Here is a 20,090-nt window from a genome sequence, read left to right as displayed (position 1 = left end):
CCCAGGTTCATGTTGAATCGGAAGAGCTTAAAATCACCATTAGGTTATAAAATGATCACTACGCATAAAGGTCAGACGGGAAGGTTTTCATGGGAAAAAGTGTGGGGTGCCGATCCCATAGAAAGTTAAATTCTTTATGTGGCAGGTTCTCCTAAGAGGCTTCCTAAAAACCTTCTCAGAGCTAACAGAGAAATTACCGAAAATAATCAATGTCCCTTCAAATGTCAAAGAGAGAAACGATTCTTCACATACTTCGTGATTGTGAAATAGCACAAGATGTCTAGGAACAAATTGTTAAACCTAACGCTAGATTTAGTTTTTTCTCTTCTGACTTGTAGGTTTGGCTTAAAAGGAACATGACCCAGAGCTTAGGGACCCCATGATTTACAAGGTAGCCTTGGATTAAAGTCTTTCATACCATATGTTGGCTTCTACGGAAAAACCAATGTTGCAAGGTCATGGAAGGTAGACAAGTGGAAGCGAAAGAATTTTCCATAAAACCATCTTCCACCTCATGGAGGACAACGCGATGGGAAATACAAACATCAAGTTTTCAACTTTAGTGATCAAGAGGAAATTGTTTGGAAAACACCACCACTAGGTTACTTCAGACTAGACATTGACGCATCTGTAAACAATGAGCAGAAAGCAACAGGTAGAGGTATAATTCGAGATTCTCACGGACAGTGCATAGTTGGATACCAATGCAAACTGGAATATGCACACAGCACCACTGCAGAACTTCTCGCGTTAATACAAGGTCTCCAGTGTTGTCGGCAATATGGACTAGAGAGAGTAATAGTATATATAGATTCTATGGAGGTCTATAATCTAATCATGAGGGATGGAGACTCGAGCCACCCACTCAGGGAGGAAATCAATGTGGCTCGTAGCATGATTTTCCCGGAGTGGGAGCTGCAACTCAAATACGCATCTAGAGACACAATCAGGTGTGCAAACCGACTAGCAAAAATCACACATGATATGGCAAACAACCTCGTGATTTGGATGACCCCTCATCTAGAATGTGTGACCCTTTTGGAGGAGGAGGGGCCTTCGATTAGCCCACAGAAAATTCTTTTTTTTGAGCCCATGCTTGGCCCTATGTTAAAAAAAAAAATCACCATTAGGTCATCCATAATCTTTTTGTGGAAAACAATTCTATTTTATTCAAAAGAGATCCTTTTAGGGAATCTTAACTGCAATAAAGTGAGAATTATTTTCTTAACTGCACATGCTAGTTTAAAAGGGAAAACCGGAGAATGTGAAGTAAACTTTAGAAAGGAGCACCCCTCTCAAATGTCAGTTTGGTCATTTCAATTAGAAAGTTTAAAAAATAAAATAGAATAAATATAATCTCAGCAAGGGATGTGTCACTGCCTTGATAAGTCTTCGTCGGAGAAAACTATAGCTACAGTGAAAGGGTCGGAAAACAAGAACAAATATGAAAATGAAACATGTAATTTTACTTTTTTTATAAAAAAACTTTATCAATTCCTCACTTTTGTAAAAGGTACCAATGGGATTTAAATAAGTACAAGATGACGCACGAGGCTAGGGAATGGTGTAGGGCAGTGTTGCTGCAATGAGTGAGAGCAAAAGCAGAAACGCCACGATCACACATGATCTTCACTCTCAAAAGCTGCCGCCTTTTATCAAAACCCTTCAGGCAAAGAATTGATTGATCATGGAGAGATTACGATGTTCAGCCGCCAGAAGTCTGCTCACCACGGAATCTTCAAAACAATTTATAATGTTCATAATTCGTGAAAGCTTGAATTCATTGTATTTTTTATATTTTATATCTGCGTGATTATTCTTCATGTAGCGTATGTGCATTAATTCTAATGACATGATCATAATTTGTTTAATTTCAAAAGATGAGTGAAGTACGTGATAGAATTGAAGGAGGCCATACCACCGTGCCAAATTGAGTTCAAGCGTCGGTGTTTATTGGTTTGTCCATGTTCCCATAAACATGCCACTTTTACACAATAATCACAACGATGAATAAACCATTTGACCCTTTTCCATGAATTAAGTTAACTGAACCTGACATTATGTATAGTCTTAATTATTACTTTCGGTTTTTAATATAAGAGCTAATTGATTAATTTGAGTAAATTAAGAAAGTTTGTTAGGCCACTTATATGTAATAATTATATGTTATCTTTCCTAAAATATCCTTGTTAATTATGTATTAGCTAAAACTATCACTTGGTTGAACTTTTAATATATGCAACCATTATAATTATTGTTTTGAAAAAAATAAATAAATATGAGAGGTAAAGTAGATTGAAATTTTATATTTAGAATCAAATTAAAAATTAAATTAGCTTTTATATTAAAGACTGAAGGTGTATAATTTTTCTCAGCCTTCTAAGCGCTAATCCCGCTACTCCGTTTGTTACAAGCTCTAGCTTAATGATGATAGCAGGAACGGGAGTTTTGATATGATAATTATTGATAGAATTTTCAACCTTAAAAAGGTGGGGGGGGGGGGACATCCCGAGAGAATTTCCTGAAGTTCCATACATTTTATTTCATTCTTGTCAACCATCAAGCGAGGAAAGTCAATATATTGAGACTTCCATGGACTTAAATATCACTATAAACGGCTGAGACATCAGAATTTTCTCCATATTTCAATTTTTTTAGGAAAAAAAACCAACAATAATGAAGCGAGAGGACATGAAGATGGATGGTTTCAACCAAGCTATACAGCCGCCAAAGAAAACTAATTACAGTGTACTATTAGCGGGTCTTATGTTCCTGAAAATATTTTTTTTTCACCTTCAGAAAATATTTATTTTTGAATCATTGAAACAATACGAATTGTATTAAACAGCGACAACCCTTCATTTAACCTTGCCACCCATGATCCAGATGTACAAAGAAATAAAAGAAGCGTGGAGCATGTGAACCAGCCATGCATCTGATAACCACCAGAAGGAGCCATTAGAGATTTGATTTGCATGATAATTGATTGATTTGATTGTAAATACATTACAATCACAATCAATCAATAACATTTATTAAGAATTCATAATTTCTTTAAACTTGTTACGCGCAGCGCACCGTCATTGCAGCGATTAAGAAGTGTTTGAAAGCACTCAAAAATGCTTCTTAGAAGATTTTTTTGTGAAAAGAGACAAACTCCTCCATATATTTATTTCGTAAACTTTTAAAATCATAGTTTTGATTCCATCCAAACACTCCTAAACGTTTTTATGTGAGAAAAAGGAAATAACATTATCTAATAAAAAATAAAACAAAAGGAGGAAAAGACGTAAAATTTCGTCCATCTAAGCAAAGGCAACGTATAAAGGCCAACATGCCCGGTGCCAAGGTGAGCGGATCGTTGCCTTTAAACAAGGACTTTTTCTCTCCAAAATCCTCTCTCCTCCCAACGGTATCTTCTCTTTGCTTTCTGCCTTTCTCCTTTCCCCAACCTTTCGTCGCCATAATTCATCCATGCCCCCTCTTCTTTTCATTTTCTGCGCCCTCCCTCTCTCAACCGATCTCAAAAGCCTCAAAAGTTACTTTAGAGAGAGAACAATGTCACAGGCATTGCAATAATTCATCTCTCTTTTCATGCATGTTCCTCTCCTCTCTATCTCCTGCCTCTGAGCTCTCCACTCATAATCACAGCGAGAGATCAAAGGTGCGTCAATCCCTCTCCTTCGGTATATCCTTAAACACGTTATTCATATCAGTTCCGCGGATTCTCAATACAGCTGAAATTCGATCATCTCTTGCTGCACTTTTTATTGTATGATTCAATATACTGAGCATTGTATGACCAGCATTATAATCGCACGTTGATCCGAGTCCGGAAGATATTGGATAACTTAAATGGTATTTCACAGTTAGTTACCGCTTTCTTCTGGTCATTAGTTTTCTCTATGATTTTTTTTGTTTGTTTTACAGTGATTTGGCTCTTGGATTGCCCTTTCTTTTTTTTCTTTTCTTTTCTTTTCTTTTTTCTTAATTTGTTCTGTGACTCCGCGCCTGCATGCATTTATATATGTTGCCTTGGTATCTACTGAAGGCGTAGCAAAATTTGTTTAGGGAAATAAATACCTGTTATTGCGGCTGTTCTCCACATATTTTTTAATCATTGCAGAAGCGTGTATGGCGGTGTCAAAGAATTTGCAATTTCGCTAAAAAGGGACGCTTTTTTTTTTTCCATGCTTATATATTCCTTATTATATCTGATAATATTGTATTTTCTATGCAGTGAGCTACTCAGAAATTTGCATCCACTGTGTTGCTTGCTTGTACAGACAGCATTTAAGAAGGAATTTCAGCAATGTCTAGCTCAACTAAAATTTTAGATCCTGCCTTTCAGGGAGTGGGTCTAAAATCGTATCCTTAATATATCAAGTGCATTTGAATATAAATTGTGATCCGATCTATTCTTTATGCTTCTCGAATAAATTAGGTGTGAAAAACGAAAACAACAGAAAAATTTACTTCATAGAACAGCCAAATTGTATGTAATTGATCTTCGCATGCTATATGATTTTCTTGGTTATCTTCTTGTATATTGAGTCCACGTTGAGTGGTTTTATACTTAACTTCATGAAGAGGAACTGAAATATGGAGGATCGAGAATTTTCAGCCAGTTCCTTTGCCTAAATCCGAATATGGGAAATTCTACATGGGTGATTCGTATCTCATATTGCAGGTGAGTATCATTAAATCTGATGCATTGACTATGTTCTTATTATTTAGTATTGTTCATCATCATCTTGCATGACTAGATGCTGAATGCTCTATAGATGCATGGTTCATGATCTCTGTTTACCATATTGGAGATTCGGTCCACATTGTCATGGTAATTGTCATCTTAGACACACTAGGCCAAAGCACACTCACAAACTAAATACATGAAGAACGAGGAAGGGTGCAACTTTCATTATGTCTATATCATATAAGGAAAGCCTCTAACACAATTACTAACCTTTTGGCATGTTTGATTTACATCTTCAGTTTTTTCCCCTCGTTATGTCGGTTCTCTTATATGCTTACTTTCAGACAACTCAAGCAAAAGGAGGCACTTACTTTTATGATATACACTTCTGGATTGGAAAGGACACAAGTCAGGTGAGCCTAAGTAAAATGTTAGGTGAGCCTAGTAAAGTTCGTTTGAGGTTGTCTTAAATACATGATTCACCTGCTTGTTTTAAATTACCTGATCCATTATAGGTGACAAAAGAATATTATTTCTTGATATAACGGTTTTCTCTAGGATGAGGCTGGAACAGCAGCCATCAAAACTGTTGAACTTGATGCTGCTCTTGGAGGACGTGCAGTGCAGCACAGGGAAATCCAAGGCCATGAATCCGACAAGTTCTTGTCATACTTTAAACCATGTATCATACCATTAGAGGGGGGTGTTGCTTCTGGATTTAGAAAACCTGAAGAAGAAGAGTTTGAAACACGATTGTACATATGCAAGGGAAAGCGAGTTGTCAGGATGAAACAGGCATATTTTCCCCCAGACATTAGCTTCATGGATCCAGTGAACATTCATTGAATGAACATGTAACTTTACATGTTGCTTGCGCAGGTACCTTTCGCACGTTCGTCACTCAATCATGATGATGTTTTTATCCTAGACACTCAGAACAAAATTTATCAGTTCAATGGTGCAAATTCCAATATTCAAGAGAGAGCTAAGGCTTTGGAAGTAATTCAGTTTCTGAAGGAAAAGTATCACGAAGGGAAGTGTGACGTTGCAATTGTTGGTGAGGACACATTTTTTTGGTAGAATTTATATAATTTGACATTTCTATTCTGTGGACGTAATTCTTACTTTGTTTCTAAATGTGTCTAAAATCTATTCCACCCTGCAGATGATGGCAGGTTGGACACTGAGTCAGACTCTGGTGAATTTTGGGTCCTCTTTGGTGGTTTTGCTCCCATTGGAAAGAAGGTTATCTGTGAGGATGACATAATTCCGGAGGCCATTCCAGCTCAACTTTATAAGTATGTTGATTTCTTCTCATCCCTTCCCTCATTCCCTCAAAGATCTGTTTCAGAAGGATCATAGATGGAAGTCGATAGTTTCCATTTTTAAAAGACAAAAATAGTTGGTTGGTCGTAACTATCGTATGAAATGTCCTCGCAGCATTGTTGATGGCGAGGTCAACCCCGTAGAAGGTGAATTGTCTAAATCACTATTGGAGAACAAGAAATGCTATATACTGGACTGTGGGGCAGAGGTATTTCTTTGGGTTGGCCGGGTAACACAAGTTGAAGAAAGAAAATCAGCCTGTCAAGCAGTTGAGGTATTGACGTTATAACTTGTAACTCTTCATATGTCAGTTGAACATGGATTCCTTATCTTTCCTATTGGCTGCAGGAGTTTGTTGTGAGTCACAACAGGCCAAAATCGACGAAGATAACCAGAGTAATTCAAGGTTTTGAGACACATGAGTTCAAATCCAACTTCGATTCTTGGCCAACAGGAACTGCTACTACGGGTGCTGAGGAAGGAAGGGGAAAAGTTGCAGGTGAATATCATTTCTTCCCACTTGAAACATGACTCGTGCCATTGTGTCTCACTAGGCATACTAAGTATGGTACTTTGTTTACTACTAGCTTTGGTGAAGCAACAAGGCATGGGCATCAAAGGAATGGCCAAAAACACAGCTGTAAATGAGGAAATTCCTCATCTACTCGAAGGAGGTGGAAAGTTGGAGGTTAGTTGTTTAGGGGGGTGTGTGCGTGTGCGAATACATGTTATTTTTTTAATCCGTCTCTTGAAAATACTATTATTTCACTTTTTCAGGTATGGCGGATTGATGGAGGTGATAAGGATCCATTACCTAAGGGGGATATAGGTAAATTTTACAGCGGGGATTGCTACATGGTACTGTACACCTACCACGGTGGTGAGAGGAAGGAAGACTACTTTTTGTGCTGTTGGTTAGGGAAAGACAGCGTTGAGGTAATTTCTGTTATTCCAATATCAGTTCAAAATATAGAATGGAAGTGTAATATTTCGTGACATTCACTTAAGCCTTGTTAGTATTTTTAATCAAGGGATCTTAAGATTGACCAAAAACGACCGTACTTGAGCAAATATCTTCCATTTTACGAGGATTTGGTTGGCCGTAAAAGCAACGTTTAAGTGATATACACTGATATTTTAAATGCTGATTCAGTCATACAAGGGGATAGACGATGATGTCTATTGTTTTCGTTTACTGGAAGCAATAGATACTGGACTGAAGTGATCAACCTTTGCTCTGCATTGACACACACACGGGGAAAAAAATAGGATTCGGTTTTTATAATTTTTGATTCAATATTAATTAGTTTCAACCTAAATTGAATATGTATCACCTTTCAATTCACGAACAAAGTAGCAGTTGGTTTTTTCCCTAAAGATATGAGACAACTTAGCAAACCATTGTCTATCACTTTTCAAACTTACATGGCTGCGCTGAGTGTTGTGAATTAAGAACTTGTGTAAATTTAAAGGAATTTTTTTCCATGAATAATTGTATTAAGCAGATAATATCTTTAGATTATACCAACTCTATTCTTTAAGCTGCTGCTACATTTTTGCACTGATTATTTGATCCACATATCTAATGTCTTACACATCAATCCAACCATAAATGATCATCTTAGATTGTAAGCACTTGAATACCTTTTCGTAGATTGTACACATAAATGATCGTCCATTGTTGTGCTACCGATTTATAGCCACTTTGGATAAAAGCTTTTGCTTACCATGATCAATAAACTGTGCAATCACACTTTTCTGTAGAATAACTGCTATTAGTGTTTTTTTAACGTGTTTTTCAAAGTCTCTTTTCCCCCACAGTACTTATCTGTACGAAAGAATAAGTAATCTCTTATCGCATTTGGTTGGAGTTGAGATTAAACAATATAAAGGGCATGGGAACGTCTTCAGATTCGTAAACTTCTTTTGCTAATTGCTTTCGTTGGCTGAAATATTGATGAACTGATGGCTACATACAAATTATATTTATTACAATTCCCACTCAGGAAGATCAAAGGATGGCAAGTCAGTTGGCCAACACAATGTTCAATTCCCTCAAGGGTAGACCTGTTCAGGTATCGTTATCACGTTGTCAGATTGGGAAAGTGCTTGGAAATGGTCTGCAATTGAATTAGTTTCTCGCAGGGTCGCATATTTGAAGGCAAAGAGCCACCGCAGTTTGTTGCTCTTTTTCAGCCTATGGTGGTCCTTAAGGTACCGTGTCATTACTCCGGAAGTGTTTTTTGAGAATGCATGTAGTCTAAACTCTAAACATGTGATGCTATCCATTTTAACTGAATTATCTATGTTTTAGGGAGGTTTGAGCTCTTCTTACAAACAATTAATGGCTGACGAAGGATTGGCAGACGAGACATATACAGCAGAGTGTATTGCCCTCATTCAAGCTTCTGGAACTTCGAATTATAATAAAGCGGTGCAAGTTGATGCAGTATGCACCCATTCAATGCTTCATTTTTGTTCACCGTCTTTTTGTTTTTCTGGGGCTTATATTTTTCTACCAGTCACTTCTGGTTGCGTCAGACCAAGCATGCTGTTCTTGTTCAGGTGGCAACATCACTAAATTCTACTGAGTGTTTCCTCCTGCAATCGGGCTCAACAATCTACCTTTGGCATGGAAATCAATCTTCTTTTGAGCAGCAGCAGGTGGCTGCAAAAGTTGCAGACTTTTTGAAGGTACATTCTGCTTACCAAAATTCTTTGGAACACCAACTAGTGTCATCTAAAAAAGAACCAAGTTCTTCAAGCGTTATGGTAAGAAGTTAGCACTTAGCACATGACCAAATTGTTTTCACCACTGATAAAATTGAGTATGCGTTTACTTTAATGTCTCGAATAGATCGACCCTTTTAGAAAGAGATTTTGATTCTTATATGCATGAAATCTTAGACTAGGTACTTTTGTTGCACGCATTGCTTCAAGTCAAGCACACTGACTTGACCTGACAGCTTTCCCCCCTTTTGCATTTCTTACAACTGAGCAAAATCATGATTTTGATTGGCCCTATCTTATTGTACATTAATATCACCTGTTATGGGATTTTCAGCCAGGAGTTGCTTTAAAACATGCTAAAGAAGGAACAGAAAGCTCAGCCTTCTGGTCTGCACTGGGAGGAAAACAAAGTTATATCAGCAAAAAAGTCACTAATGACACCGTCAGGGATCCACATTTGTTCACTTTCTCGCTTAACAAAGGTAGCATTCTTCCTTTTTACTTCTCTGGATAAAATGTTAAGGACACTGGCATTGCTGATGGAGCTGTTTCCTTGTTCCAACCATTCTTTTCCAACGTGGATTCGCCAGGAAAGTTCCAGGTGAGTTGGTGTCTGCAACTTCATTATGTCAATTTTCCTAGCCAAGAAATCTGTAATTTGTAATTTGGCCTTTGTAGATCTCTAAATGTGTTTTGTATTTTCCTCTGCAGGTTGAGGAGATTTACAACTTCTCCCAAGATGATCTGTTAACTGAGGATATGCTCATCCTTGATACGCATGGGGAAGTGTTTATTTGGGTTGGTCAGACTGTTAACCCAAAAGAGAGGCAAAGTGCCTTCGAAATTGGCCAGGTAAACATATTAATCATATTTAGGATGTTGTTTCCCATTTTCTTACGTGGTTGATATGCTTCATTTATTCTGGAACTTTTTCCCACCAGAAATATATAGAGTTGGCTGCATCTTTAGAGGGACTCTCTCCTCAAGTGCCACTGTATAAAGTCACGGAAGGGAACGAACCATGCTTCTTCACAGCATACTTTTCATGGGATCATGCGAAAGCTACTGTATGCGTATTAACTATCAGGGTTTTCCGTTTTTAATTTTCGTTTGATATTTTATTACTTTATTCATTGTTTTCACTCTTTTTGTCATTTTCAACTGTAAACCCAGTTTGATGAATGTCTCTCTTGGTCAACTGAAATAATTCTTCCTGTCCATATTAGCAAAAGCCCTTATGACATTGTCAGTGGTAATTAAATAAGGGGTTCATCTATTTGCTCGTTACGACACAACCAAACTAGGTCCCTAGCAGCTATGACGTTGCTAGGCCTACTTCAATGCTGGCTTGGGTTTGCTAGGAAGTTGAAAACTAGACTGACATAATATACAAGTCTTTTCATTTAGCCTATTCTAAATATTGTTCAGCTGGCTTCTGCAGAGATGAACGAATGAGTTTAGTCTTTAGCATCCAGGTGAATTTGATCATTCCCAGAGCGTGCTCCTTTTCTTAGAAGTAACTGTCTCCTTAAGCATAGACAAAGAAATATTTCACAAACACCCATCTTTAAATACCCATGTTAAAGAACCTACGATGAAGACCAAAAATAGCGGATTTTCTTATAGCTGGAGTTTAACTGGCGGGAAGATTATTCCATCTATCATTTGAATCTCTATATCTCTTTCTGATCATGAAATGCTGAAATCAACATGAACTTGAAAGTTAAAACACAGGGAGGATCAGAACATAGACCGGCTTGTGGCAACTGTTTACATTTATGAACTAGGGTCACTTGGTGCTATTATTTGAACATTGTGAAAATCTACCAGGCGAAGTTGTGATTTTGAAAAACGATTTGAAGTGATTGTGTGATTTTAAAGAATATATTTTACGCAAGACAAGGCTCATACAAATTTACATGTTTCATTAAATGGTGCTTGCTGATTAAATGCAGGTTCAAGGAAACTCATTCCAGAAAAAGGTGACCCTACTATTTGGGGTTGGCCTCGCTGTGGAGGTAAATGCTTCACTTCTAATTTTCACAATATTCTGTTGCTGTCAATCGTGAAAAGTAACTCCATTTCCCAATTACACTTGCTGGTTACATTAAAACCAACACTTGAAATCGAACTTCTGTCAAGACTAATATTCATGATTGCTAAGGTCCAAACGTGAAATTCTTGTTCATGTCATGATTATTGATCTCCATTAATGCTATATGGAAAAAAGTGCTTTTGTAGGGGAACTTGGGATATCTATATTTGCTCGCCGAGCATGGTCTTTAGAGTTATAAAACATTTCACTTAGTTCTGTAAGGAAATTTCTTAGATGATCTTCAAGCTTTCCATCTCTCTAAATCAAAATTAACATTCAGTGCCAACCCCGAGACTACACTTTCAAACTGGGTTGAAAGAAGGATGAAAGTGTCGATAACAATACAGAAACATTGCTCTGTTTTTTTCTGCTTTTCTTTCCTTCTCAGGACTGATTTTCATAAAATAGTTCTTTTGATGATGTTAAAATAATTCATTTGCAGTAGCTTTCTTTTAGATTATGATAAAGAGAAAAGTGAGGTCTATGGTATATCAAGCACTGGGTTGTAGAAATGACGAAGGTATTATTTACGATATAGAAACGCTACTCTGTTTTTCCCCACTTCCTATTTCTCTTCATGATATGCTGAAATAATTCTTGTGTGGTAGTTTTCTTTTATAGTGCGATTAAGAGAAAAGTAAGGCACATAGTATATCAAATATCAACATTATGGGTTCATATTAGAATATCTATGATGCCTTTCTCGCTTGAGTGGTCTTCTCACTCTTTTCAAGTTCATCCAGGTTCCGTACGAGTAGGCATTGTTTAATCTCACCATTAGTTGTCTTGCTCGTCATTATTAGTGGTATAAATATATTCAGAAGCATTTCTGTCAGTATTAGATATGTATCATGTGTAAATGTGGTGCCTCCTTAGTAATATTATTCCTTTATTGCATTAGTAAGGCTTTGTTGATTCTGGTGACAGGAAAAGTCTGACGGATCTGGTCCAAGACAAAGAGCAGAAGCCTTAGCCGCCTTAAACTCTGCTTTTAATTCATCTTCCGAGAAAACACCCATTACGGTATTGCACCTGTTCACAGACAAGTTGCTAACTTTTCTCATAACAAAATAATTATAGGGAGTAGTTTCTCAAACGAACAGACACTCATGTTAAGAGGATAGTATTTTAACAAGATAAAGGATATTGTAGTGCTTCTTTCTAATTTGTGGCACTCCCACAGTCACAGGATAGGTTGTATGAATTAAATCATGGAGGACCAAGACAGAGAGCAGAAGCTTTAGCGGCCTTAAATTCTGCTTTTAGTTCATCATCGGGTTCTAAAGCTATTGCCCCTAAACCTTCTGCAACAAGTCAAGGATCACAAAGAGCAGCCGCGGTAGCTGCTCTTTCATCAGTTCTCACTGCTGAAAAGAAGCAATCACCTGATTCTACACCAGTTGGTAGTCCTCTTGCAGGAAACATCACCCCCGGTGAGGAAAAAAATCTCTAATTATTTTAAGAGAGATGTTGCATTATGGGCACTGTGCTGGTGCTTCTGTCCCTTTTTTCCCCCCCACATAAAATGTGGCAAAATGCGTTTCTTTTTTCAGAAAAAAGAACAGTTCCATTCTTGTTTATCGGAACCTGATCCTTTTGTTCCTTTTCCTTAAAATTTGTATGTAATTTTTTTATCATTAAATGCACACTGTTATCACCTGGATTGACTTTGGTCAGTGTGAGAAAATGTGCAGTATTATCACCAGTTGCGTTTTCTAGAATCAAAGATTTCGGCTTAATCAGTACAAACAACCCCATCAGGGCCCCTTTACTTTTATTTAAAAAGAATTTGCTATCCTGGCTTATTGAGATGCCAGACAATTATACACGAGGAGGCTTTGGCTTTCTCTTTCCCTCGAGGTGCCTTCATAGTCACGTCCTAATTTTGCTTGTGTAAATGTTCGAAAGATAACTGCAAAATTCCTTGCTGTCCAAATGCTTGAATTTTACTTGTTCAAAGAATCAGAAGCTGATCCGTTTGACAATTTTGAATAGTTTCAGCAGAAGGTAAGAGTGAAAATGCCCGTGCTGAGACTGGAGGTCTTGAAGAAGTCGAAGATGCCAAGGAGCCAGAGGAAGAAACTGTTGGCGATGGGGATTCCGAACCAAAACAGGAAAACTTGGACGATGATATTTTAAGTCCAAGTAGTCATGTGACATACAGTTATGATCAACTGAAGACTCTCTCTGATAATCCTGTGTCTGGAATTGACTTTAAACGGAGAGAGGTTAGTCATGCTTTACTTATTGTTAATAAAACTATATATGCTTTGAATTTATATATATAGTGACTTTGTCTCCAATTGTGATATCGCTCAGGCTTATCTGTCAGATGACGATTTCCTATCTGTATTCGGAATGACAAAAGAAGCATTTTATGAAATGCCAAAGTGGAAACAAGACATGCTGAAAAAGAAGCAGGGCTTGTTTTAGACTGTGATGTATCTGGCTACTTTTGCATCCTCAAATCCATTTATCTGTTGGATTTTTATAGGCACACCATCCTCGGGATTGCCGCGCATAAATTTTGTTGTTGGCAAAAGGAGCCGGGCCGTGGCCAGTGCCGTAATTACTTGTGACGCGGCTTGGCGAGTGATTTTGATTGCTCCTTTTATGTTGCTGCTACCTATATGTAGTAATGCTCACGTATTGTAGCAGTTAAGTTAGTGAACAGGGCCAATTCTTTCATTTGCTCTAGTTCGTATTATTATATAGTCCTTGACCTCTTTCATGTTGTCATTGATTAGGTTGGTGGATGTATATGCATTGCATTTTATATGAATCTCAATGCAGAGAATGAAATTTTGTTTGTTATGGTTTCAAGTTTTAACTAGGTAAATGAAAGTGTAATTTGCCATTCTCTTTTTTTTTTGGTATAATTTTGAATAAAATGCCAACGAAAAAAATTAAAAAAAAAAAAAGCTTGCAAGATAAGGACATGGGAGAAGTTTTATGTTGTAAAATTATTTTAATTGATATCGGGGTTTTCCAAATACCCAATAGCTATACGAGATTACCAGCACACTCAATATGAAAATATCAGGACTGTCAAAATTGTAATAAAGCGCTCTAATGTCGCAGTCAAATACTAATCTAATGATTTTTCATAACCTCAGGAGGCACAGTAGTAATTTTACTTTCACCTATTAGAAAAGGAAAAAAACGCACATCCCAAAATATCTACTATTATTATTGGTCACGTAAGGAATGAATCCGCGACGTGAGGTCCTGAGGTGTATCCCCACTTTCATCAAATGAAAAGGTGAGGTCATAAGTACTAAGGGGGTACGGGGATTTTTAAAAAGACACTAATATTTGTGCCATACTGCGTATCTGTGGCCAGAAGTTGCCAGGGTCCATTCCCTACCAGAAGGGCACCAAGAACCATCTCCAATCTTCATGCACACTCTATCCCCGATGAATGCTGCGTATAGATTCTGCTTAGCATCCACAATCCTTACAGGTGATCGGCTGTGAATACCCTGACGCTTGCGGATATCAATCTGCCACCAAATGTTAACTAGTTATACCGAGGGGGAACTTCGTTGAATGACCAATGCAATAGTAGGGTATTAGTTAAGTTACATACCAACTTCACAATCTGATCACGAGTCGAGTTACCCCATTCATAAAAGTGATCATAGAAAACTGTCGGTATCCCTGGATGCGTCAATATGTAAGAATAACCCTGCCAACAATTCATCATAGATGCAGTTTAGTAAACTTTGGCAACGTAAGGAGAGCATAACCTCCAACCCAAAAAAGAATAAGAATTGTGCAAGAAGCATAATGGAAGATAAGCATTAAAGCAATCATTATGTTGACCCGGAGAAAAAAGTACCTCCATGATATGATTTGAGGGGAAGGGCCAATGAGCCTGCACAGTGAGAAGGGAGTTTGATCAAATAAAAGAATGCAATAGGAATCTTTGGCAGAAGGGGAGGAAAAACATCTTGCGTGTTGATGCAAAAATTCTTATCAAAATCAGAAGGCAATAAATTTTAATTAGCAACCAGCATAGTTTAATTACATGCAACATGTGCCCCAGAAACAAGAAAAATATACTACGTCTCCGATATTGTCTCTGAAGCATCTCAATGCATCATTTTATTAGTAATAAATTCAGTACCTGTGTAGAACCTGTATCATGGTTATCTAAAAATGTCACTGCCCTTGAAGGCCACCACCCCACGACCCCTGGTGGCTTTCCTTGAGGATCCCTTAAACGCCAAAAATCTCCCTTGACAGCTTCCTACAGCAAGGCACCTCAGTTTAATTTTAAGAAATTTCATTCTGGATACACCATTTTCCTCACGCCTCCATAGATACAAGAGTTAGTAGACTTCATAAGATCAATGAAAATCAAAGCAAAATCATAATGAACTTCATGCTTTGGAAGATGTAACTGTAATGTTCAAAGAGCTGATACTTTTACCTTCTACCCTCAATTAAAGATGTAAAACATGGTTCTCATTTCCTAAAATGTTCATTTAAGTTATGAACTACAAAATGTTGGAAAATACCTGAAGAATTCCTTTTGTCGTGAAGTCAAATGCAGTTGAAAGCTGACCTGTGCCATCGATCCAATTGATTATCCGTTGCCTATGGCTGTCTGCAGGTGAACAAGCAAAAGAAAATAATGATGACAATTTATTAGAGTCTAGAAACTTAAGAAAATAATGATGACAAATTAGTAGACTCTAGAAACTTAGGGACCATGTAGTCCCAACAGAGGCAGCAATCTTTAAACAATTGGTCATAAATTCATCCACCACTCAGAAAAGAATAATTCACCACAATAATCAACACGTAGAATGACCTAGAAAAAGGCTAATAGGCTCACCTGTCAACAGTTTAACACTTTAACTTTAACATAGAAGACGACATCAGGCAAAACAACTCTGTTGAGATCAGCAATTTGGTTCTTGTGGAGAACCTCGCCACTACTAAACTTCTTTCAGCTCCTTTTCTTCTCTTAATACTTCTCTTCAATAAATTTTAAACTAGAAGTTTTGACGTAGTTGAGTAAAAATTTATAGATTGAAGAAGAGATATCTCACAGTCATTAGTTAGTAATGCCTCACATTCCTAGTTATAGCAGAAAATTGGACTTATTTTGACGTTCCCCCATCTACTCTCTTCATGCTGAGATAATTTCCTTAGGAATTTAAAGTGAAAAAAATTAAATTAAATAAGATGTTTCAATCTCTCTTGGATTTTTCCAATTTTACAAGAGCTTTTCGTACATTTCAAGAGCCAGCACAAAACTCCATCAATAGAGAAAGTTTGTGAACCGAAAAATCTAAAAAATCCAAAGGACACTGCGATGCAATAGACAATATACGCTGAAGTGTAGTACCTTGGTTATAGTCCAAAACACAACCGCGATAGTTGCAAGAATCCCAATACTCCCCAACAGAGAATGCTGGCTTTGTTTTTTCAACATACTCTTTCACAAATTTTGGTGAATAACTGAAAAAATAGAGAAATTGTAGAGGTCTGTCAACGAATAGAATGTGGAAAACAAGAAGATGAAAAAAAACTAATATTCCAAAGGGATGAGTATTCTTACCCCTTTGCAAAATCAAAACGAAAATCCTGAAAGCCTATCTTACTGTGTAGCCATTGGAGCCACCCAACGATGTCCTTTCTCACAAAATCTTGGGTATGATCAATATTTGGAAACCCATGGAAAATGGCCCCTGTGCTTTGACTACCCTTAAATAATTTTTAAAAAAAAACAGATAGAAATGAGAGAATTCGTCGGTTGCAAAGTGGAATCAATGAAAATATGCTGACTACAGAAAATTATCTTACCAAGCCACCAGTATCAGCTGTTACAGCACGTTCATCCCATGATAATGGAATTCCATCATAACGATTATACATCCCTCCACGTCCTTGGGTTGTGCCACAACGATGATTGATAACTATGTCAGCCATTGCTCGTACCTTGCACTGCTTCATCTTATGAAGCAAAGCTTGTAACTGATGCTCAGAGCCATATGAGCTATTGAGAGAGTAAAGGTTTTGCGGAGTGTAACCTGTAAACGAAAAGGAAGTGAAAGGTTTGATCTCATCATCCTCGTCAGGTCATTGGAAAAGATAAAATATTATTCGAAACCCAAATAATTTCGTGCTCACTGCTTCTAACCTTGAGGAGAGAAGGAATGTGTTGGTGGTGGCAACCAGGCTGAAGTAAATCCAGCTTTTGCTATGTCAGGAACTTTGGATTCTAAATTTCTCCACCAATCGTATTTGTGAGACTCCCAGTTGAATGCCTGAAAAGCATTTTTATTTTATTTTCTTTTGTTGGTGTGTGTTAAATCATCTGTGTGAAATACAATTGACCGATTTTAATTCTAAAAACTGAAATGCAGTATATTACATATAAGTAACAAAATCAGCACAGTTTTCCAACTAAGTACTGCCCAAGGCTAGAGAAACGAACAACATAGACTTTGAAAAGTATAGCCAAAAAAGGCTTGATGATATGTGATAATCAAAGTCAGAACATTGCCTCCAAAATCTATTTAGTTATAGGTAGGCAACTAAGCATATAAGCAGAGTCCCAAATTTTTGGTTTACCTGAAAAAGAATTTCCTTTCCATTTCGTATCAGTGCACCTGGTCATTTATGTCAGGGAAACATTCAGTAGAATCAAAATATCCTCTACTAAGTATTTAAATTAACATGTTGGATACAACAGTTAACCTGACACTGAAAATTCAGTTATGAATATCACTTCTATTATTATTGATCATAATACCAGCTGTGACTATAACGTTGTGCATGAAATGGGAGTTAAAATTGTAAGTCAGCAAAAGACCATATGATGATTGTGAGTCTGTGCATGTGAAATATAGGAAGAACAGCATACCATGATCGTTTTGTTGATTAGTTTGATCAAACTCCTGCCCATCAACCATCAACCAAAAGATAAAGATAAAGTTAAACAAAGAAATCTGAAGAATGCTTCACAAAAGCGAGAGTGAATAGGAATCTTTTGCTTACATTACTTAGGTAACCCATAGCAACTCAAGGATTACAAACAGTGGGTGAACAAATTCTGCTTTAATGCGGTAACCTGCATCAATGATAAATTTATCAGTTACGGGGTTTCGAGCCTGATGAGTGAAAATAAAGACCATATGATTTGCCGAGATAACAATCGAAGCATAAGAAATGAAAAACATGAGACTGTGTCATTTGCTAATGTTCTCAAGTCTCGATGACAGCGTCATCCTTTAACAGAGTGAAGGATAGGAAATTAATTCAGGTTCTTGATGCCAGTCCAAATAAGAGAGATTAGTTGGCTATCATTTCTATATAAGTATGCGCATGAAGCACCAAATACTTTGTCCCAGAGAAGATGCCAATTCATAAGTTCGGCAATGCACGGCAACCAACGCATAAGTTAAGTAAAGTCAAAATCAAATTAACAATGAAGTTAATGTTCATACTTTTTTGTGTAGCACAAAAACTACCGTCCTAAAAGCAACGACGAAGCTCATAAAACAAGGAAAATCAAGAACATGTAAGTAGCCAAAACGTACCAGAGTGAATTGACGATTGCAGCGTGAATTGGCTAGGGAGCCTTGGGCCTATAAGTAGAGAGAAAAGTAGAAAATTTCGTATCACCATCCACTGACTTGGGAATCACACGGTTCTGTCTATAAGATGGCAAATAGGAAGGAATTAATGCAAAAAAAAAAACATCAAAAAAAGAATCAGCTCCTCGAATGAGAAGCGAGCATATTTCAGAAAGAACGGGCTTAAATTAGAGAGAGAAAGAGAGACGCGTGGAAACCGGGGGAAAAAACTGTGCGTGTCTTAGCTGGTAAGGATGAAGAGCCCCAATAGTAGCAGTAACTGAAAGTGATCATAGGATCGGTAATGGAGATGTCATAGAATCTCTCTCACACGCAGAGGCTTTGGCTCAGACAAGAAGTGCCACGTAGCTAGCTTGGCAAGCAAGCTACCATCGAATTGGGATTGAGGACGCCTTCCCCCCCCGCCCGGGGTACAAGGATTGAGGACGCCTTTGATTAATGCAATGCGCGCAATAGCTTTCACGGTGGCCCCGAAGCATCGGCGGGTCATCCAATTCAATTCACGCTTCATAACAAAACCAAGGCTTCATCCGCCCTTGGTGGGCCACTTCGGCCAATATCTATTGGATACTCCTGCCCCATTGGGAAACCGTGGTGTCTGACCCAGAAAGAATTTCAACATTTATGACCGAAACCATCGAATTGACTCTGGAAAACAGAACTGGACCGGCCCATTCCATCAACCAGCGATCCAGTGCTTGGTCTGGTCCATGACAAATCGTTATATATGCCCTTTACCTTGTTTCAAGTTTCATCAGAAGGCGGAAACCTGACTTGACTAGTTTATAACCTCTTTTTTAATTAAAAATAAATTAGTAAACTTAGATCTGTTAAATCGAAACTAAGGTACTGTTTGCTAGGAAGAAAATGGAAGGGAGGAAAGGAAAAGAAAAATTTTAGTAAGCTCTATTTAAAAAAAATAAAAAGTGAGGTTTTAAAATTGTAATTAAAAAAATAATTAAAATTAATTAAAAATTTATGTAGTCATATGCACATTGGGAAAAACCAACAAGAAAATTTAACAGTCATGGAAATTCCAAGTTGCCAGTTAGGTATCCTATAACCTATTATATAAATAAGGAAAGGACAATAGGCGATTGCTAGATAAGAGGTACAAACTGCTTTCCTCCTTTTTATGCTTGTCACGTTCATGATCGACTACTAGCAAGCAACCAGTAACGACCATCGATCGGATTTCATAAGAGACAAGTAGCCTTGAAGCCTATGTTAATTTAAGAGACTCTGTGCATCTCAGGCTTCTATTTACCCTCTTGTTATTTATCTATTTAAGTACTATATGTTTTCTAACTATGCATCGCGTGAGGGCAGCTAGGTCTCCCCACAAATGATGGACAGAGCCCTGTGGTGAAAAGTGAAAACCCATTGTCTTAATCTTAGTTAATTGTAAGGTGAAAAATAATTAAGCTGCATCTGCCACCCCGAAACATTTTTTTTAAGTGTGTTTAGTATTTTAAAATATTTTTTGATGCATCTAACACTTTAAAATATTTTTTTCAAATGAATATACCATTTTAAAGTATTTTTTTTGCACATCTAGCATTGTGAAATTCTTTTTCATATGTGTTCAATGCCCAGTGCTTCCAACACCAAACATAAAAAATACTTTAGG

General features: G+C 37.4%; 2 protein-coding genes across 4 annotated transcripts; one reads left to right on the top strand and one right to left on the bottom strand.

The window, feature by feature from the left end:
- Positions 1-3,505: 3,505 nt before the first annotated feature.
- LOC114745465 (villin-3-like) lies at positions 3,506-13,666 on the top strand. Its single transcript, XM_028933618.1, has 24 exons — positions 3,506-3,664; positions 4,241-4,368; positions 4,591-4,690; positions 5,041-5,109; positions 5,255-5,491; positions 5,576-5,753; positions 5,862-5,994; positions 6,137-6,296; positions 6,371-6,521; positions 6,610-6,710; positions 6,800-6,958; positions 8,029-8,097; positions 8,168-8,236; positions 8,337-8,471; positions 8,588-8,716; positions 9,087-9,234; positions 9,343-9,353; positions 9,464-9,604; positions 9,694-9,819; positions 10,708-10,770; positions 11,775-11,870; positions 12,031-12,280; positions 12,849-13,075; positions 13,167-13,666. Exons 2-24 carry the CDS (start codon positions 4,313-4,315, stop codon positions 13,278-13,280), a joined length of 2,922 nt encoding a protein of 973 aa, XP_028789451.1. The 5' UTR covers positions 3,506-3,664; positions 4,241-4,312; the 3' UTR covers positions 13,281-13,666.
- A 129-nt stretch (positions 13,667-13,795) lies between these two features.
- LOC114745471 (probable alpha-amylase 2) lies at positions 13,796-18,715 on the bottom strand. Of its 3 annotated transcripts, none has more exons than XM_028933624.1 (14): positions 18,658-18,715; positions 18,404-18,520; positions 17,862-17,934; positions 17,728-17,761; positions 17,436-17,473; positions 17,002-17,128; positions 16,665-16,891; positions 16,420-16,565; positions 16,207-16,319; positions 15,371-15,459; positions 14,977-15,099; positions 14,689-14,724; positions 14,437-14,535; positions 13,796-14,350 (listed from the first exon to the last, which is right to left on the bottom strand). In XM_028933624.1, exons 3-14 carry the CDS (start codon positions 17,877-17,879, stop codon positions 14,156-14,158), a joined length of 1,245 nt encoding a protein of 414 aa, XP_028789457.1. In that variant the 5' UTR covers positions 17,880-17,934; positions 18,404-18,520; positions 18,658-18,715; the 3' UTR covers positions 13,796-14,155. The 3 variants fall into 3 exon arrangements, with proteins under 3 accessions (XP_028789457.1, XP_028789458.1, XP_028789460.1); XM_028933625.1 differs by having other exon boundaries at positions 18,404-18,516; positions 18,658-18,678; XM_028933627.1 differs by lacking the exons at positions 18,404-18,520; positions 18,658-18,715 and adding an exon at positions 18,311-18,330.
- Between the last annotated feature and the right edge of the window lie 1,375 nt (positions 18,716-20,090).

The sequence above is a fragment of the Neltuma alba genome, unplaced genomic scaffold (genome assembly GCF_004799145.2).
Source record: "Neltuma alba isolate B1F8T4 unplaced genomic scaffold, ASM479914v2 tig00004685_pilon, whole genome shotgun sequence".
NCBI classification, from domain to species: domain Eukaryota; kingdom Viridiplantae; phylum Streptophyta; class Magnoliopsida; order Fabales; family Fabaceae; genus Neltuma; species Neltuma alba.
The sequence above is the reverse complement of the archived record's forward strand: the minus strand, read 5'-3'. Positions and strand labels throughout refer to the sequence as shown.